This window comes from Centruroides sculpturatus, unplaced genomic scaffold (assembly GCF_000671375.1).
Source record: "Centruroides sculpturatus isolate CEXI.00-Female unplaced genomic scaffold, Cexi_2.0 scaffold268, whole genome shotgun sequence".
In the NCBI taxonomy this organism is placed as follows: Eukaryota; Metazoa; Arthropoda; class Arachnida; order Scorpiones; family Buthidae; genus Centruroides; species Centruroides sculpturatus.
This window is the reverse complement of record NW_019384499.1, coordinates 731899-753401: the sequence shown is the minus strand read 5'-3', so window position 1 is coordinate 753401 and position 21503 is coordinate 731899. Positions and strand designations below refer to the sequence as shown.

Sequence of the window (21503 nt, the reverse complement as noted above, 5' to 3'; positions counted from 1 at the left end):
TACATTTTTTTTCTATATTAAATATTTTATCAGTTAGAAAAGCTCATTTTGCAATTTTATCAGAAGAAATAAATTGATAGGATTAAATACAATGTTAATGTTTGCATTTACTTTAAAAGATTTTTTTTTTAGCTCTTGGAGTTGTTATACCAGAGTGTATTGAATGAAACAAATATAATAAAACTATAAGATTTATTGTAATATATGCATCTTAATTCAGTATCATTAAAAGATTGCAGATATTTACTTTCTATAATTTTATATATCCAGTTTTAAATTTATTTTTGATTTTCAACAAAACATTAAATTGTAGCATCCATTTAATATGCAAGTAGCCATATAAACAAAAGTTAAGTCCATAGGTTTTAGAGCAATTCATTTTTAAGAATAACATTTTTGTGGCACATACTATATCTTCACAATTACAAATTTACTGCAATAAAATTTTAATTCTTTTTATTAACAAGGAAAATGAAATTAAAATATAAAATGTTTTGTATCTAATATTAATTGGTACAAGGCAATTTCCTTTGTTCAATCATGACTATTGGTGATAAATTATTTATACAAAAATTATGTCATTTGAAATCTACTTTTAAACTATGAATTCTTTAAGGTTACTGTTTATTTGATTTGGTTTTCTTAATCCCCTTTTTTTTATCACTGAAGATTGTTTTGTTAGTGACTGTATTTGTCATGTGTTTTAAATGTCTTTATTAACTTCTTGCTAATTTATTTTTAATGTTTTGCAGATAAGGGATTATAAACTTATCATATAAATAATTCAAAAAATTTTTATTTTCGTTTTATATTTATAAAATATTTTTTTTACATTTATTAGTAAAGTTGTTTGCAACAGTATTTCATTTAAATTTTNTCGGTGTGTGTATTCGCTTGTGCGGCACATAAATTCTCGTGCGCGGCAACAATTTCAGCAACCGCAGAACTTAGAGGGAACATTGATTATAATATCCAAGATAATTTTTTTAATCAGAAGAAAGTTTACTGTTTGTTCTTATCAAAGGCGTTAAAATATTATGGATTCTACAACAATGCAAGAGAATAAAGAAGTAAATTTTTATGATTATTTTATCTTTTGGTAATCTCTTGCCTTTATTTAGTTAAGTTACATTTTATATTACAAAACAAAATAAAATTTTAAATTTTTTTAGAAAATGATTTATAAAGTTTTATCAAAAATATGCTTTCAGATAACACATATTTTATAAAAAATTTAATTATTATTGAAGTACAGTGATACCCCGAACTTACGCGATAGGTGGGACCAAGCGATAACTGCATAAGTCGAATTCGCGTAAGTCGGGATATAATTTTGCAATTTGTGTAAAATTCAAGTTGGACATTTCAAGCTAATCATTTTGTGTCAATACTAAGTCAATTTGTGTAAAATTCAAGCTAATAAATGTTCTCGTTAATCTTATCTCGTCTTTTGATTCGTTCACAGTTACAAGAAATCACCACATAGTCTCTCAAGTCTCCGTAGATATAACAAACACAGAAATCAATAACACAAAATAAATTGTAGCTATGTGCCGATTCCGTGCGACACGTCCAAACATGTAAGTTGAACAATAGTGTGGGTGGAGTGAGTAATCGAGAGTTGCGTGGCGCTCAAACAAAAGATGAATCGATGAGATTTGAAAATCACATAACTCCGGGTTCGCATAAATCTGGGTAGCGTAAGTCGAGGTATTACTGTATTAAGGATTTTTAGTATCTGTGAATATATAAATTAACCATATTTGTATTTATATACATTGGTTCTAATAATTATTATAAATATTAATATTGTCTGAAGGAGATTTTTTGTTACAAAAAAAATTGAAAACTTTCATATTAATATTTAATTCATTTTTATATAATATATCAGAAAATTAATTAGGAGTATTTATCACAGCAACAAAGTGATTTTAAGTAAAGGCCCAATTCAATTTGGAGGAAAAACCATTAGTAATCCCCAAATGGAAAAGACAAGATGTTAGAAAATTTGAATATTTTATTAATATTTATCTTGTCAGATTTCTCATTAAGTACTCTGTTATTTGTGTTTTATAGTGAAGAAATAGTTTTTTAAAAAAATCTAAATGAATGTAAATAATTGAAATTTACTGAAAAATTGCTAGTTATTTTTAGAAAAGCATATAACATTTTTTGAAAATGTAAAGTTGCTAAACATGAAGAATTAATATAATTCATAATGTCAGACAGATATAAAGTATCACTTACTAGAAAATTTTGTTTTATGTTAGCTTCATGTGATATTTCCTCTTAATTTAAGTTTTTTGCCATCATTTTTCAGTTTCTTTTTATAATTATATGTTAATTAACTTTTGACATGATCATGATTAGATCAGTCAGTTATAAAATGACTAGTATTTGTAATGTTTTTATGTATTAGTATAAGTTTTCATAAATTCATATCTTTCTATTATTAATATAATTTAATTGGAATATTTGTTTTAGAATTTTAACATATCAGTGTTGCCTGTTAATTAGTGAAATTCTCCTGTAGAAAAAACTTCTAATTTATTTTTGTTTGAAATGTATTTTTATTGCTATGTAAAATTAAATACATAATAATTCATACTTTTACATTATATATAATTTATTATAATAATGGTTGTATACTAGTCATTTTTGTAGTTTTTGCTATTTTTCTAGATTCTTTTATAAATGTTTGTAGGTGGTACAGTCATTTAAAAAAATCACAAGTCTTTTCAATTATATACACCCACTTAGAGCAGTATACAGTAAATATGTTCCATTTTAGAACAGTGTATGTCTTAAAATAATTTTAAAGCAAAGCTGCTGCTTCTATATACAGTATATATAAATCTTTTGTGATGGTTTATTTTTAATAAACTGCCACAATTATATAAATTGCTTTAAATAGTGTATGATCACTTTATTCTGTTTATACAGTATTTTTGATTTTTGTCTACATTTTACTTTAAATAAATAAAAATGTTTGTTTAATATTTAAATATAATTTTCTTATTAAAAAAATGGTTTCTAAAAATAACTGAATTTATAATTTAAAAAAGCACACTTCTTTACTAAGAAGTGAATTTTTCTGTATTGAATTAGGTTAATTTTAAACATATGTATCAATAACTGTCCTATTTTAACTGGCAAACTTGTTTAGTTTGTATCAAAGATTTTATAAAGTACATTCTCTGCTATATTTTTTTAATAGATATAAATATTCTCAGATGTAAAATATGATTTGTGTATAATTTTTTTAAATGTATGAATAAATATATTTAGGTTCATGTATAAACTTAGATAACAAAACTGATATTAAATCTATAACTGTGATTTTAAAAATATGAGAGAAGAAAAATTGAAATAAATTTATGCATAATTAGTTAAATACTTTGATAAAAATACTTACTATATATGATTGTTAAATTTTCAAAGTTTTTAATTTGTGTATTTGTCACTCAAAACTAAAAAGTAAATGTACATTTTAAACTTAGAATATAACAAAGAACACCAAACTTTACAATTAAGGTTTGAAAGTATAATACTTAAATGTTAATACACTTGAATTAAGTTAAATAGACAAAAAATAAAATTATATTTATAAGTGCTTTTGATGAAAATATATATCTATCCTCTTTGCATTAAGAACAAATGGAAAAAAGAATAACAGATTTTTAGAATAGTTAAATATTTACAAGTATTTGTGTATATACTTTTATTTATTTATTTATTTATTTTGTATCAATATCAAACAGTTGTAATATTTTCACANTTTACAAAAAAATGGATACTGTTGCCAGAGAACCAGTTGTTAAACTTTATTCTGATCTTCTTTCATATATAAATGGTCGTAAAATAAATCTTGAAGAACGTATCTGGTCATTTTTTGATTCACTCTTTCCTCTTGTTTATCATCATAGTATAAATCCTAAGTTAAAAGATTTCAGTGATGATTATAAAGAATGCCTACGTCAAACTCAACAAGAGATTAAACCTTTTGGTGATATTGCAAGGAAAGTCACAGAGCAATTAACAAGATCTTTTGAAGCAGCTCATTTATTTTTAGAAGCAATGAATCTGGGTGTTGAGGTAGCAAACAGTACAGAACATTTGGAAATAAATTCAGAATGTAGTAAAAGTTTGTTCCGTTTGACATATTGTGCTCACTGTCATTCTTTAGTAGATGCTAAACCTTGCAGTGGTTTCTGCCTCAATGTTATTCGAGGCTGTTTAGCAGGAGTAGCAGAACTAGATCAGCCATGGAACGGATACATCATAGCACTGGAACGACTAACTTCAGGCATGGTGGGTTCCTATAACATTGAAGAAACTCTCAGTACTTTAGATACAAAAATATCTGAAGCTATTATGTATGCAATGGAAAATGGACCAGAATTATCAAAAAAAGTGAGTGAAAATATTCTAGAATAATTAATATGTAATAAATGCAGAAAAATGTGTCTAAAATGGACCTTTTCATAGAACAAACCTATATAAACACAATAAATATAGGAACAGAATGATTTGCCATTTAAAATACTCAAAAACCTTAGAATAAAGTTATATTATATTGCATTAAAAGGTTTTTGAGTGAGTATTTTAAAAAACTGCAGTTTAGAAAGGAGTAAACATTAATAAAATACTATTATATGCCAGAAAGATAACATGGAACATGAAAACTTTGGCGATCAATTGCACTACATAAACAAGTAAAGCAGAATTTTTCAGTATAACAACAACTAAATTCTATATCTTAATTAACGTTACAACTTTCAGATCTTGGTGATCCAAATCAAACTATGATGACCATCAGTTAAGTCAGTCTTACCATTTAAGTTTGTATTTTCATTGTCTGGAAAGTAGCTGTAACAATACAATACTGTTTCTTCCCACCTATCTAGAAGGATTAACTCATTTGCATGCAGGAACAAATATTTAAATATTGCTTTTGAGGAAAAATGTGCTAAAAATCTAAAAAAGGAAATAATACTTTGAATTAATTTTATTTTCAGTGATTTATCAGTTTTTGTAAGTAAGTTACCAAATAGTTACAATAAAATGGTTTCCATCTCTTCATATTAACTAAACAAAAGAAGCAATTGATTCCATCTGGTAAAATTTTTAGGTCTAACTTAAGTTCAGTACTGGTTGATGTAAGGGATAATAAACAGTTTTGTATTGTACACAGAAATAATCAAGTTTCAAGAGTATTTTTAAAATAAAACTTGAAGTATTTTATGTTAATTCATTAATTATTAAGTTAATGTTAACTATTATTAAGCACTTAATAACATAATAGTTAATGAATTGGCTAATCAGTTAATGGTAGTCTTTGGGAATAGGATAGTTAAAATATCTGTTTACTGGATTTTTTTGCACAGACTTTTTCCTCTGCATCATTCACACATCTTGGTGTTTCAACATGTCTTTGAAACATAACACTTATATTGGAGAAGCAGTAGTTTTAATTGAGTTGTATGTAACATTTTTTTCAATTTTTCTCTCCCTGGATTAATAAAAATATAATTGTCTATAAAATGAAAATCTGCCAAAATAAGATTATGGCTGGCATTATTGCATTCCATTTTAGACAGATTTTTACTTATTTTATTATTATATATTGTAATTAAATGTAACATTATATTCAAAATATGTTAATACATATTGTCTTAATAATCCAAATACTATTTTTTTTTAAATCTAAATATTTTATTAGTGATTTTTATTGTAATTTAAAAATCCAAACAAAAATTCAATTAATGTTTTAGAAATTTAATCATAATAAACTTTATAAAAATAAACTATGAAATAATGTAATCTGCTGAAAATAATTTGATTTTTATGTAGGTAAAAGCGACATGTGGTCATCCACGTCGAGCAACTAGAGAAGTCATAAGTGAATCAGTACTTGAAAGTCCAAAGAAAATAGTTGCAATAAGATCGACTGACACAAGTCTTTATATGAAAATACAGACATTTGTTCATAAATTAACTGAAACAAAAGGATATCATAATAATTTAGCAGATGCAATGTGTAATTATGATACTATGGTTGGGAAAAGTGGTGATACATGCTGGAATGGCAATAGTCTTGGAGAGTAAGTTATTTAGTTATATTTTTAGATTATATTATTACTTATATTAATATAGTTTGAATTTATAATTTTCCATTTTTAGATTTTTATGCATTTATAATGACTATTTTTAAATATATATATAACATAATATCATGCATCATTAATTGCTTACTAAAATAAATATTTAGCATAAATATTCAGTGGCATTACTTCTAAATCAAAAACAAATTTTTCAATAAAAGAAAAACTTAAACTTACATTGGTCAGTTAATTTAAGTTCAGTTTATTTTTAAAATGGATAAAATGTAAGTTGTTTTTTTTCCTTTTTAATTCAGTCTGGGAATATTTAAGTAATTCATCTACAGAAAATTAGCACCTATCAGTAGATTGAAGATAGGGTTGGGTGGTATTCTCCTGTTACATCATTCATTTTTTAACATTGCGTAATATGTTATCTGCCAAACCCATTTTCTAGAAATCTTTTCAAGAGTTCATTAGTTACACGGTTATTTTACACCTTTGGGAACCAGTTTTTTTAAACTACTTTTCCCTACTTACATATTTTTATGCATATTTATTCTAATTAAAATTGATATATTCGAAAGATTATTTGTGCTAATGAGTTAAATAGGTTGAAATTTATTTTTACTAAATAAAAAATAATTTAGATCTTAATTGTGATGACACTTAGCAATTGAGAGCAAGTATGAATTTAGTTAATATAATAATAAAAAAATTATAAATTCTTATAGAGACATTTTAAATTTAAGTGTCAAATCTTTATTAAAAATTACATAAATAATTAAACAGTTTTTCAGATTTTATTAATGCAATAGTAAAATATATCATTTTAGATATTCAAAGACTATTGCTGGAATTGGCATATTTGCCCAGAAGCATAATCCAGAGATCAAATTTTCATCAGCACAAGATGTAGTATTATCTACTTTAATAGATAAATTAAACCATATTAAACAGGTATTTTTTGCAATATAAATTTATATTATTATTTATTTGTATGTAATTTTAATTCCTTAATTTTAGAAGTTTACATACATAGCATAAAAGTGTGGTTGTGAATAGATAATTTTGTTATTAGTTGAGAATTTTCAAGATAAGTATTTACTAGTTCACAGAATAAAATATACATTGCAGAACATATTTTTTTTTCATTACAATAGAAAATATATATAATTAAAAACTATTAAAATAATCTATTTTAAAGCCTTCAGATTTACATTGAAAGTCTTGGCAAAAGCTTTTGATGAATTTAATTATAGTTAGAAGACAAATGATTTTTAAAACAGTCTTTTTACAAAATGAAATGTGGGCTGAAAAAGATTAATTGGAATCAATTTGCAACAAAAACAATTTTAAATATTTTGAACCTGTTCAGTCTTTCATATTAAAATCATTTAAATTTATTTTTGAAATTAAGTTATATTATGAAAGCTTATAAAATTAAAATTTTTTAGATAAATTGTAAATAATTTCATGTTAATCTGCAAGATCATTTTAAAATGATAATTTTAATATAATCCTTCTGTAAAATAGTTCAATTGTGTTTATTAAAAATGTTTGTATTGCATAAATAAAAATTAATTTTATATAATATAATTATTAAAACAAGATTTATTTATTTTTTTCTGTAATTTGACAATTATATAAACTTGCACAGAACTTGTTCAGTTTTTATTTCATTGTAAAATTTTTGAATTATTCCAGTTTACCTCTGTCTTTTACTCTCAGATTTCTGTGTATGTGCTGTCTACTAGGATCTTGTTTATTAATAGGACTTACTATACTGATGTAGTTTCTGATTAGGAAATAGGGGAGATCTTAGTCAAAAATCAAGTGAAAAGTCAAAAACTAAGATCTCCTCTATTTGCTGATCAGAAACTATACCAGTATAATAAGTCCTATTAATAAACAAGGTCCTAGTAGACAGCACATACACAGAAATCTATTCTAGTTCAGTTCATAATCAACTGATGATAAACTGGAATTGCTTGAAATAAAAAATGTCTAATGAAATAAAAACTGATTGTGTAAGTTATCCTACAATTTAATGACTAAAACTAGAAAAAAAAAACACTAAATGATTTACAACTTTAATAATTAATAATTTAGTTTACACAAATCAATCTCTACTTATACTAGTTATACTTTAATTGTAATACATTGTTATTATATTAGATAGGCGATTAATTTCCATCAAAATGTAAAAAGTAATAAACTAAAATCTTCTTAAAAGCAATTTTGTATATTTACATTAATCAGAAGTAATATGTAATGATTAAAGTACATAAATAAATAACGTTGCAAAGTTCATTTGAAGTATCAAAACAATTTTTTAAGATAATGGAGACAAATTGTTTATCTTAATGCATTGCAAAGTACATGTCATAATTTTTTATTGTGATACGGAACTCTTTGATATTGCTATCTATAAGAATATTTATATATAAATTAATTTTGAATGTGGATCTTGTTTATAAAATATATTAATCATTTCTTTGTTACACTTGTCATCATCTAACATTTAATTTACTACTTACAGTTGTTGAACAGCAAAATGACTTCTTTACCTCAATCAGATTCTTACACAATGGAAGGAAGTGGTAGTGGGAGATTATGGGGAAATAACATTGGAGACGACGAAGACTACCATGACGGCTCTGGTAGTGGAGATTATGAAGGTTGGTTTATTTATTTATTTATTTTTTTTCTGAAAGCATTAACTTTTGTGATTGACTTGTATTATTATTATGGTTAATTTTATCTAACTCAAATGCTAAATTAATTTTTTAACTTAAACTTTATCATTGACAGGATTGTAAGTATAAAATTGTTAATATTTTCTGCAACACTTTATGAAATTTTTAAAATATGTTTTTGTAAAGAATTTTTTTTAACAATAAAAAAAGCTAACCACCTTCCTTTTCTAGATGCACGCGAAAGTGACTTTGATTTTAATGGTGGGAATACCGACAAAGACAGTCGAAAAGATCAAGAGAGGAAAATGGAGCATGGTAAAAGTCATACTGGTGATGGTGGCGGAGCGTCGTCTTACTTTAATTTGTCCAGTGTGATGATGATACTCTTGATTGAATGTATTCTCCTTAAGTATGCAGCACCTCATTGACGTAAAGCCAATTTATAAAGCCATATAGGAGAGCTCAATTCCTACACTGATTGTACTGTTATTGTTTTGTAATGGTGCCAGGGTCCTTGACCATTTCTACAAAGAGCAACTGCTCTTCCTTTTGGCAGTTACAAATACTATAATAATTATTCTGCTAATACTACATTACTATTCAAATGCTTGTGTGGAATTTAGATGGGGAAATGTTGGCTTCGGAAGATATGCCAGAAGGAAAGGTAACAGTCATTTACAGGATTAGCAATTCATTTGTCACTCAATAGCAGAAAAAAGAAAAATAGATCTGCATTGTGTTATTTTCAAAAACAAAAAAAGGGGAAAAACTTTCGCAAGCAATATGTGTCCTGTTGCCATCATAATAGTGCTGAATGTTTGGTGGAAGATTCAAGTCACATATTTTATTTCTCTAACTAAATTGTTTATTTGTAACAAACATAGCAAATATTTTTTATTCTTTTGTCAATTTTTATCAATCCTTAGATGCAGGGTGACCAGATACCTATTTTCTAAAAATTATATACAAGCACTTAATTACATATTATGCATGTTATATTTCTAATGAGATTGTTTTAAATACTCATTTATTTGTATGATCATTAACCATTTAGATTATTTCATGTTTCAATTATACATGTAAAACTATCCAAATTTTTTAATGACCAAAAACTTTAATATTTTGATGTAAATTTGTATTTTCTATTAATTTATTATGTAATCACAACAAAAACATACACACACATTTCTAGTGTTTTCAGTAAAATTTAACATAACATTTATCTTAAAGATGATTTTGAATTTCCATCTGTTCTGACCTCATTCCATTTATTCTGTGATATAAATTTTTTTTGTTTTAAATCTTAAGACTTTCTTTTCAATTATACATTTGATGTATTTATGGAAGGTTATTACACAGAATAAAACAATAGAAATTTAATTTTATTATTTGTTAAATCGGCGCCGACTTTTTGTGTTTAACTTAATAATGTGTTTGCAAAATTGTTCCGAAACATTGTAAATAAAAGGCATTTAATTGCTTTTTTTAACAAATTTAAAATATTTTTTTTTATAAAACTGTAAAAAAAGAATGTAAATACATTTAATTGCAGTAAGATCATTTCACCAAATTTGACATGAATTATCAAAAAACAAAGGAAAAATGGGGTTCTGGTCACTCTACTTCTAATAAGATAAACTGTGATTTGAGTGTTTTTAAATTTAAACCTCTTAAATTATGGTGGAACCTTGATTATAACATAAATGCCGTTAGTTTGATGACTGCCGACACTTCAAATATAATTTTTTCCGAAAATAAATTTTCTCACTCGTTACCCATTAGCAACAACAAACGTTATATCATTTGGACAATTTATTTTTAAATTAACTGACATCCGAGGATTGAACTCCTCATTAAACTGGATAATCAGGGTTCTATTATATTTTCAATCAGTTGTCCACATTATCACTAAATGTCTTTGGCCACATTAACGATTAAAAAAAAGTAATGCCATTGTGTGATATCGTTGCATTTTCGATGAGTTAAATCCAAAATAGTCGTCTTCTATTTACTTTATCATTTGAGAAAAATGATTTAACATTTTTTTAATCTCTAAATTTAAATTTTATATATACCTTATATATAACTTTTTAAAATTATACATAATTTGGATATTTGTTTACTAATTAGATAAATTTTATTATTATATTAGCTATGGAATCACTATTTTTTTCCTTGAGAGTATACTTTCTAATCAAGGCAAAAAAAATTTTTTTTATCATGTATTTGCTTGTTAAACTCTCAAAAAAAAGGGCATAAAAATTCTTTCATTTGTTAATTTATGCATTCTTCTTAGTTTTTTAATTATTTAACAATATATATATACATACAACTTATGTGGTAACTAATTGTGATAGCTGGATATGCATGTAGACTGCGAGGCATTTGTCATACATTTAATGTATGAGGCAAGCACAAGTTGGTATTAACAAAATAAAAAAAAATCCTCTTCCCTTTCCTCCCATTTATAAAAATGTGATAGCTGTATAAAATGTGGAGAAAATAACAAAATAGCACTTAGAGTTGTTTACGTTACTTGGAATTAAAAAAATGATACCGCTATAGTTATGCATTAACCCATAAATATGAATTTTTAGAAGGCTCAAACTGTCCCAACTTCACAATGATTTTGAGGTGTAACGTTCCATTTACCGTTAGAATACTGTTTATATTCATTTCTATGGGATGTTAACGATCTTTCTGCAATATAACAAATTCCTGCAAGTCTGACTTCCAGCTAACTCTTCCAATAGAATGTCAAGTGCCATAAGGTATTCCTAGTTAGGTTTTGCAAGATTTTTTTCCTTTACCGAAGCTATTTATTTACAATGCAGAGGAAATTTTGTTTGATTTTATTGCTAGAATTTAATATTGTTTTTGTTCATTGTTTGTATTCTAATGTTACTTTAAAGGAAAAAGATTTCAAGTTCTGAGAATAAAGCCCAAGAGCTTCTTGATTTTTCCAATTTTTTTTTTCTGTATAATTGTTGATAATGTAACTGTATGTAAAGATGTACATAATATACAGTTGACAATGATAAACTTTATCTTTTAAAATTAAACACTTTTTTAGATTAAAAATAACATATTAAACAAAACTCAAATATTCTCTTTTTGTTTTAATATTTTTGTTTCCTATTTTCTTGTACAGTTTGTACATTATATGCAAGAAAGATACTAACGTAGTTCTGAATTAAATTTTCTTCAAACTGTGATTTTCAATGCAATCGAGTACATAATTCGACAAGGTGTACATGTTTTTCAAAATTGATATTTTATATATTTTGTCTGATAAAGAAGAAAAAATGAATACGTATTAAATAGTATTAGTTAAATGTTTTTTTCTTTTTGCTTTTCTGCCATTTCTTGCTCTCACGATTAATTTAGGCTTTGAAGTTTCTAACGACAATTCCCGATCTAACGAACAGACTGTGATCTTCCGTTTAGATTTGTTAGCATTAATTGTCGGTAGTGCACCAAATAATATGTGGCAGTCAACTCTTGATTATCTTGACATAGAAGCACGTTCTCTTTTCCTATCTCCAATCGTTAAGCTACAATTCCAAAGGTATTTTCTCGTCTTACTTGCGTAAATTGTATTTCCATTATCTTAAGTAATGGAGAGTTGACTGTGTAGCACGTTAAATCAGAAAATGTTTTTTTTCCCTGAGTTGTGTTAATGGTTCTCGTAAACGTTCGACGATATTCCTAAATAGTAAATTTAGATCTAGTTTTTATTTCATAAATTCCAAATTTATTAATAGTCTAATTAAAAATGTAAAATCTAAATTCTATTTTTGTGAATGGGGAAAAAAAATAATAATAATTTTAGCATTTAAAATTAACTCGCTCTCACCAGGAAAATTAACGTATCTAATTCGGATTGCAACAGTTGCTCACAATTATTTTTTCTGTAATTCGTAATTAAGAGTGCAGTTTCTGGTAGAGGTTATCTTTAGTATTTCGGTGTAATAGTTATTAATCTAAGGCAGCAGTTGTCACGCAGAACATATCATGACTCATTACTTGTTTTCTTTTTGTTTCCATATTCGTCCTATGAACCAAATATGCTGTGTGTATTCACGTATATGGTATTAGACTGACAACTAATAGTCTTTTATTCTTTCTGCTAATTTGGGTTATAAAGTTTTTAATTATTAAAAAAAAAAAAAAAAATGAGCTAGAGATTCCATTTTAAAAAAAATTTCTGCACAAATCTTAACTGATAATAGTTGATCAATTATATTAAAGAAATTTAAATATGTTTGTATATTATAGCTTATATATATGTGTATAGCCTATATATGCAATAGTGGCATTCTCTCTACCATCAAAATTTTCAGATTAATCAAATAGTTTTTTAACCATTTTATCTGTTTACTTAAGTCTTTATTTGCAATATTATTGTTCAGAATAAAAAAAAAAAAATACCTAACTATAGTCAGAATCTAGATGTTACTTTGTCATTTGGTGTATTTACAATTCAAACAAGAAATAAATGGCTTTTGTATAAAGGCTGGTGTTTTTAATGAATATTTTTCTAATGCATTGCAAAAGTTAGACAGGGACAGTTCAGTGGTGGTGCATTTTTTAACTTTCACAAGGAAGATGCTGAAGGTCTCTGAAGTGGGTTCGTAAAAACCGAAGCATTAAATAACGATCACGGAAGCCATCATCAGTAGAAGAAAACCAAAATAATTTCAGCTCTGTGTTACACATTTAATTTTGCAAGTTAAATGATGTAGATGAGTATTTAATGACAATGCTTATTGATTATGTAAAATTAAAACATTTGTTCTTTTGGATAATTACATGTAGTTTAATCATATTTAAAAGCTTTGGTAGTGTTTTTTAATGGTAATTTATTTAAATAATGTCTGTAAGATTTATTCTGCTTTAATCGTTTTTTTATTGTCTTAACAAATGCAATTACTAAAAAATATTTGGAATATCACATTCCATTTCTTGACAAGTTAAAAGATCTTTTAAAGCTTTGACACATCTTAATCAAATTAAAATTTCTAATTCAGTACAGATGTTAATAGGATGTGTACAAATCAACAAAACAATGTGAAAGTAATGCATTAACCTAAATTATTACCAGATGGTTCTATTACATTTCTTAAACAGGTCAAGTTTAGTATCCTATGTATGTTTTTATTATTATTTTTTAAACAGATAAACCAGTACACATTTTAACATCATATTTTATTTGATAATACAATATATACAGTACAAAATCTAAGTTTTTTTTAAACTTATCCTTGTAAACTTGGAACAATTTCTACGAGAATAATACACAAACGTGAAGACATAGCAAAGTATAAAAGACTATATAGTGAACGATGCTTTGGTATTCAATATGAACATTCATGTGTATACAAATCTATTGCTTTCAAAAAAGCCATACGAGAGCATTTGTCGTCGGACAAATTACACAAATTACGTACACTGTGGTGCGAGACGTCTCGAAATACCGTGTAACTTTCCTATTTTAGATCTCGATTATCAAAAACGTGCGTACAAAACAACTTTGACTCGAGCGAATAACTTTTTAGTCGGATACACATTAATAAGCTATCTACATTATAAAACATTTTGTGCAGTTGAAAAATATGAATAAACCTACAATTTGTATGCTCTACATTATGCAGACGGAGTAAAATTTTAAAAAATAATGCCCAATTTACATTTGCCGCATTCATACAATTTTGCAATTTTTCTTTGGAGATTTTTTTTTATTTCTGCTTGATGGCAAATTAAATGTCAGACAATGGCACACTCAGTTTGTAAATGTCTTAAATGAAAAACAATAAAAAAAAAAAATACCTGAGTAATTTCAATGCTAACAATTGTTAATAGAGAGATCAAATCACAACCTGGTAATTTTATAAAAAGCAACCATGTGTTAAATGTTTAAATTAGCATAAATGAAGCAGAAGACGGGCTTCTCTGAACCAGTAATGTTAATGCAAAAAAACAAAAAAAAAATTAACCCTCAACTTCAATGACAAATATATACTCCATGACTCATTCAGCTTAGAAATGCCAATGACTTACACTACATACTCATCATACTTGTTTAACTGGTTGTTGTATTTGGTAAAACTAATGAAATATTTTTCAAGACCAGTTTCTACAAATATAGTAAAACAATGCATTTCTTTATTTGAAACAGGTATAAATTTTTTTTTTTACTTATTAGATATCAAACTTTTGCATTGTAAGGCTGCTTAAAATTTACTTCCAGTGTAAAATAGAGGATCAAAAAATGTTTTTTAATTAAATTCTTGCACAAGATAAATTTGCAATAAATTTTGGTTGATCTCAATTATGCAACAATGCAAAATAACCAGAATTCTCTTCCGTTAAGAATAATCTTAGTCATTTGTCAGATTTTTAAAATTTTTGTTTTGAAAAAAGTTATATTTTGCATTCAGTAATTTGGTCTCAAATTCTCCAATTTAAATATATTTGACTTTTTCACAAATAAGTAAGGTATAAGTCATTCAAAAAAAAAATTGTCTTGTAAACAGATAAAAATGCAAATATTGCATAGTTTAAAAAAGATGTGACAAACAATGAACGGTTTGTATAAAATTTCTAACACGACAAATGTGAATTTTATATTATATAAATTTGAGTAAACGAGAATGCCTCGAACGTTGGTAGAAAAAATATATCTAAAATCAAGTTGATAAAGTAAATATTCTATACGATATGCCTGTAAGAAGCTTACGGTAAGGGAAATTTGATACGGAAGTTAAGTACTAGGGTTTAGGTTTACACACACTTACTATGAACGACAAGTATATTTGGCACAATTTTTGGATAAAGCTCTTGTCATTTAAAACTATTGAAATCAAATATAAAATTTATTCTTCACTCAATCCTTCTATGTAGAATTTATTTAACAGTGCTGAATCATTTCAGTATACAAATCTATCTTATTTTTTCTTTTGATAAATTTAATTGCTACCGTTATTGACTTTTAGTTTGAATTAATGAAAGTGTAGTATATGCATATTTATATAATTTCAGATGTTCTCTTTTCGTGTTTCTCCCACAATAATTAATAACTTTCTTTTTTTTTTTTAATTTGAACAGATACACATTAAATGAAAAAACAATACATTCATTTTTCCATATTTAAATATAGTCTTCATCTACGAGCAATTCTTATCCAATTTAATGATATGGATTGTTTATTAATTCGTGAATGTTACAAAAATATTCAATGTGGGATTATAGCATTTTGAATTAATGCTGTATACTTATCACAATCAGGAAGTGACTATGTAACTTAACACTATGAACAAATTTTTTTCTTAGAAAAACAGAGGTTTATCAATGAAATAAGATATTCCTGAGCATTTGGAATTAAGTAATTAACTTACTTTTTCCAATCTAAAGTTAGCTTTGTTAGAAGAGATCAAGTTAGAACTTAACCAGCAAATTTAAGCATCATGAATTTTAGTACAGCTACATTTAAGTGTAACTTATATCTTAAAATGAATTAACAACATTAACAATTCAGTCACTTTCAAACTACATTCCTCTGTGAGCATCTTATAAAGACTGTAAAATATCGTATCATTATAAAATTAACTATTCAAATCACAAATTCTTTAATATTAATGAAATAGCAAGTAGTCGGATACCTAACACTGATTATAAAAATTTTATTTATAACAACTATTTATAAATAATGAACTATAGAACAATTATAAAATCATATCATTCGACACATTCATTCAGCAGTTTAATATAGAAATATCCAAAATGGACAAAGTAAATATGCATATATTTTAAATTGTTTATGAACTGGAAGGAGTTTTAAAGTATTGAGTTATAGCCTCCTCGGATGTGAAAAGCCACACCATTTTTATTAATTTAGATGAATTAGTAGTACCATTTTTCATCAAAGCATTTCTAACAACACAGTTTTAAAATTGTTTTATAACATTATTGGGAAAATATGCTGGTTTTAAATGTTAGATTTTATTATTATAATTATGGGCATTAGAGATCATAATTATATTTTCATATTATCTGTTTTTAATAGTCTTTTATATGCAATTCGAAAATTTTACTTCATAATGCTGAAAATATTTACAATTTTTAGATTTATTAAATCATTCAAAATGGTTTCTGCAAGCCACAAACTAGCATTGTTTCTTTTTGGCTTAACTTTCAATCACTGTCTCCATACAATTCATCCTTTTAAAATATCAATCTCCATTGCTTATTTCTTTTATCATATTTATAGAAAGAAATGAAATGTATGGATATATTGATCAATTTCCCAATTAAAATACAGCAAGTCCTTGCTTAACATTGCAAATATACTTGTATGTTTCCTTGTCAATCATTAAAATTGATTCTATGAGGTGGAAAATAAATGCTGGAGATTGCAAACACATTTCAATTAGAATAATGTTAATGTTGTCGAAACCGTGTTGTATTTGCTTATTGTGTACAGGCACAATGAAGTGACGTTTTTTTCAACACTGGGCTAGTTGAATCTTTTTCAACACTGGGCTAGTTGAATCTTTTTCAACACTGGGCTAGTTTTTACATAGGAGAAACAAAAAGAACATTAAAAACACGTGTTAAAGAACACATATCCGATTTAAAATATAGTCGTCTGAACTCCGCTTTTTATGATCATTGTGTAATCAATAATTGTAGTATAAACCAATCTAATATACAAATTTTACATAAAGAAAAACGGATTTATGACAGAAAATTTAAAGAAAGTGTGGAAATATTACGAAACAAAAACCAAGGCTGTATAAATAAAAACTTAAGTGTTAAAATTCATGAAAATTGGTTAAAAATATTATAATGAAATGTACTAGATTAATACAATTTATAATAATAGAATGGTAAAAAAGAATTATTTAATGAAACAATGTTCTGTATTAACGTCATATGTAAATTAGATAATAAGAAAATATGCAGAGTAAACTTTAAGAGAAATAGTGATTTATTGTATAAAAAAATTAAAAATTTTTTTGTAATTTCCTTAGGGATTTTCAAATGTTTGTCGATTAATTTGTTAACTAGTATAACTTACGGCACATAGTGCTATATGCAAATTGTCGGATCAGTCGACGAGGTGGCAAAAAAAGACTTTTGAAATTTGTAAGTTTTAGTTTTTTAAAATCTGCAGAGTTTATCTTGTTTATGTGATAAAATGTAGAAAAGGTTTTGTTTTTAACCTGTATAGTTAAAATTGTGATAAAAAATTGATATTGAAAATGTTAAAAAAACCTAAGTGTAGTCTGATTTCTACTGTATGTGCAGTGTCCATGCTGAAATGAGGTATGGTTTACAAAGAATTTATGTGAGTTTTTTGGTTTTATTTGTGTCCTGTTAAATATTTTTATATATATTTAGTTAGCTGAAGAGGGGCTGATGCCCGAAACGTTGATGTATGGAAAAAACGTTCTAACTAAATAAAAGATTCAACTAGCCCAGTGTTGAAAAAAACGTCACTTCATTGTGCCTGTACACAATAGAATAATGTTAACCAAATTATATCTTATTTATATTATTAAGCCTGTGGTAAAATTGGTTTTGCCTAACATTGCAGTTTCCAAGAACCTATTGGGGTGACACTAAGTGGAGACCTGCTGTATATATACATTTCCATATCAATATAGCAGATATTTTTATGCTTTGGTTAACAGAATCTGTATTTAATATTAATTTTTTTTCTTGAATTTTTCATTAATGGTACGGCTTTTAATATCTAAGGAGGTTACGATTGAGCCATCATGTAAATTTCCAGTCATTATACCACGTAAAAAATATTTATAAGTTACATTTGGAGAAATCGTTGCTAGTAAATTTTCATGTATATAAAAATTGCATTTTCTTATCTATATAAATAGGCTAAATTTTGAATTATAACAAATACAGCATTAATTAGATCATTTTTAAAATTTCAGGATTACACTTAAAATAAATCTTTATGTTAAAACAGTTATTAAAAATACATAGTTTTTTAAAAAGTGGTAAATAATATAAATTCAGAGATTACAGAACATTTTTACTTATATATCAATGTAATTAAAATGTGTATAAAATTAATTATAATCATCTATCACAGGTAATCTGTCAAAATTAGAATAAATTTTTAAAGTCAGTTTAACAGATAATGTATTTATTCTGATTGAGTAAATATAATTATGATTTTAAAATGAAATTCATGTTGTAACTATAAAGACTCTCTGGTTTTTGGATGATGACAAACAAATGTCTGATTTGCCAGTTTCTTGTAAATTGTTCTGTATATCATCTAAATTTTTTTAACTACATGTTTCTAAAGTAATAAACTAAGTTGTCTTTTGATCTCATTCCACATTTGATTATTCTAACCAAATCCTAAGAAATATCTAATAAAAAAATTAATGAAATAAGAGAAATTACATGGCATTATCCTATACATAATGAATGCTTAATTATAAAATCATTCATACAAAATAAAAAAATACATAAAAAGGTCATTATTTCATTTTACAAAATGTTGATTTTATGTAAAATTTATCAGAGTGATGCAGAGTAAAGTTAAAAAGATTTATCTTAAAATAAATTTGAATGATAATTTAAAGGTATCTAATAACTAGCAATCATTTCTTTTCTAGACCAAAATTAATCATGCAACATATTGATATCAAGTTAAAAATAACAGTTTTATTTAAGTGTTTCATATGCAATATTTTTTTTGTTAATGTCAACGACAATCAAGAACAAGAAATATCAAACCAATTTTTAACTCTTGAAATTATATATAAGAAAACAAGCTTTAAACTTAACAAATAACTTAACACTATAAAGTTATAGATAACAAGAAACTATAAAAGTTGTTTTAGAAAAAAGTCGACTCTAATATAAATAATGGATGATTCTAACATCAATATGAGAACAATTTCAAACAAACATAACAATTAACAAATATTTAAGATTTCTATTGTTGCATTTACATCAGACAAAAATAAAACTATAAAATACAAAATGAAATCAGTCATTGTTTAAAACATTAATTTTATATTTATACTCGATAATATAAATATCGAAAGTCAAGTTTAAGTTTATTTTGAGTTGTTCTTTCTGAAATTACAAAATTTGTCTATTAAATTACATTAATTTAGAAATTCATTATTGAAAAATTACCGATTTACAATGCTTATATTTGATAGAAATTCATTTTTTCTCTAATAATAGAAATGAAAATATTATCAGTTTTAAAATTGGTCTAGTTAGTCTATAATTATCAAGTGCAAGTCAGAATCAATACCATTTTCCATTGATATATATATATCAATGGATATATATATATAAGTACTTTTATGAAATTTATAAGTGTATTTAAATAGATACATAAATCCAGTAAACAGATTATTCTAACTGGAAAAGATTAATTTTAAAGAAGTATGAAGTATTACCTTGAATTTTCTATGAATTTTCTATGTATATTAAAATATTCTCTCAATATAAGATAAACCTATAAAACTTTAATCTGCAACACTATAATATTTGGTGACATGGCTTTAACTATTTGCAATATTTTAATATCAAGGTTATTGTCATTTTTTTCATTAATATCATTAAAGTATTTCTTATTTATAATAATTTATATACTATTATCTACGTGCATTAAATCTTCAGACTTAATGTTTCATAAATTTGGATGTTTTTCACAAATTTTATAGATCTCGACATTATTAAATAGCTTTCGAAACTATCACAAAGAACAGATACGAATGCATTACAATAGAAATTTGGTTATAAGAATAATTAGTTTTCTATTATATTTCAGAAACTCATTAAATTATGAAATTTTATCTATTGGCACTGGTATTGCTCACTATTGATTAATATTTACAAGATACTTCTGATATTTTTAAGACAACATTAACATGTTTTTTTCCCATATAACTTAGACTAAAAATATTTCATAAGACTAATCATTTAACAACTACAGTAGAGCATCGATTATCCGACTCAATTGGGGACTCAGATTGGTCGGATAGCTGAAAAAATCGGATAATCGAAAAGGAGAAAATACATTATTAGTATAGTATATTAGGATATTAGTATATCCCATGTAATTAGTTTATTAGTATATCGCTATTAACCAACTTTGCGTTGAATTTTCATCAATGTTTAGCCTAACAATGTTTTTTTTTAAATAATTATTGTCACTACTGTATCGTTAAAAATTATTTTTANTCGCTATTAACCAACTTTGCATTGAATTTTCATCAATGTTTAGCCTAATAATGTTTTTTTTTAAATAATTATTGTCACTACTGTATCGTTAAAAATTATTTTTAAATTATTTTATTGCTCACGAAACAAACAATCACTCATAATTAGAAAATTAAGTCTCGTTTAAATATTGGCCTTCCTTCAATGGTCGAGCTGTTGATGCCATCTAAAACACGCAAAAATTTAACAAAAATAATATTAAAGTAGCCAAAACATAGCCGAATATTGTAATGCCACATCACTAGCAGACATTTGAAATTTTCCAACTGGAACGGTCGGTTAATCGATGTGACGGTTAATCGGGGGTCGGATAATCGATGCTCTACTGTATAGATTTAGATTATGATGATAAAAATAAGCGAAACATAGCTTTTGTGATGTCACAATTTCTAAGTTTTAAACAGATCTAATAAAAAAACATAAC

The 21503-nt window shown here is 25.6% G+C and overlaps 1 protein-coding gene and 1 long non-coding RNA gene across 2 annotated transcripts in view; both read left to right on the top strand.

Annotated features, from left to right (window-relative positions):
* The window catches only part of LOC111622006 (glypican-5-like), a 38820-nt gene extending 25506 nt beyond the window's left edge, over window positions 1-13314 (top strand). The window contains 5 exon segments of the mRNA XM_023364309.1: window positions 3746-4413; window positions 5854-6104; window positions 6938-7061; window positions 8644-8782; window positions 9032-13314. Coding sequence (XP_023220077.1) covers window positions 3746-4413; window positions 5854-6104; window positions 6938-7061; window positions 8644-8782; window positions 9032-9228 — 1379 coding nt within the window. The 3' untranslated portion in view covers window positions 9229-13314.
* A 4078-nt stretch (window positions 13315-17392) lies between these two features.
* On the top strand, window positions 17393-18300 carry LOC111622007. Its single transcript, XR_002756183.1, has 2 exons — window positions 17393-18127; window positions 18203-18300. It is a non-coding gene; the product is annotated as an uncharacterized LOC111622007 (long non-coding RNA).
* Window positions 18301-21503: the final 3203 nt, after the last annotated feature.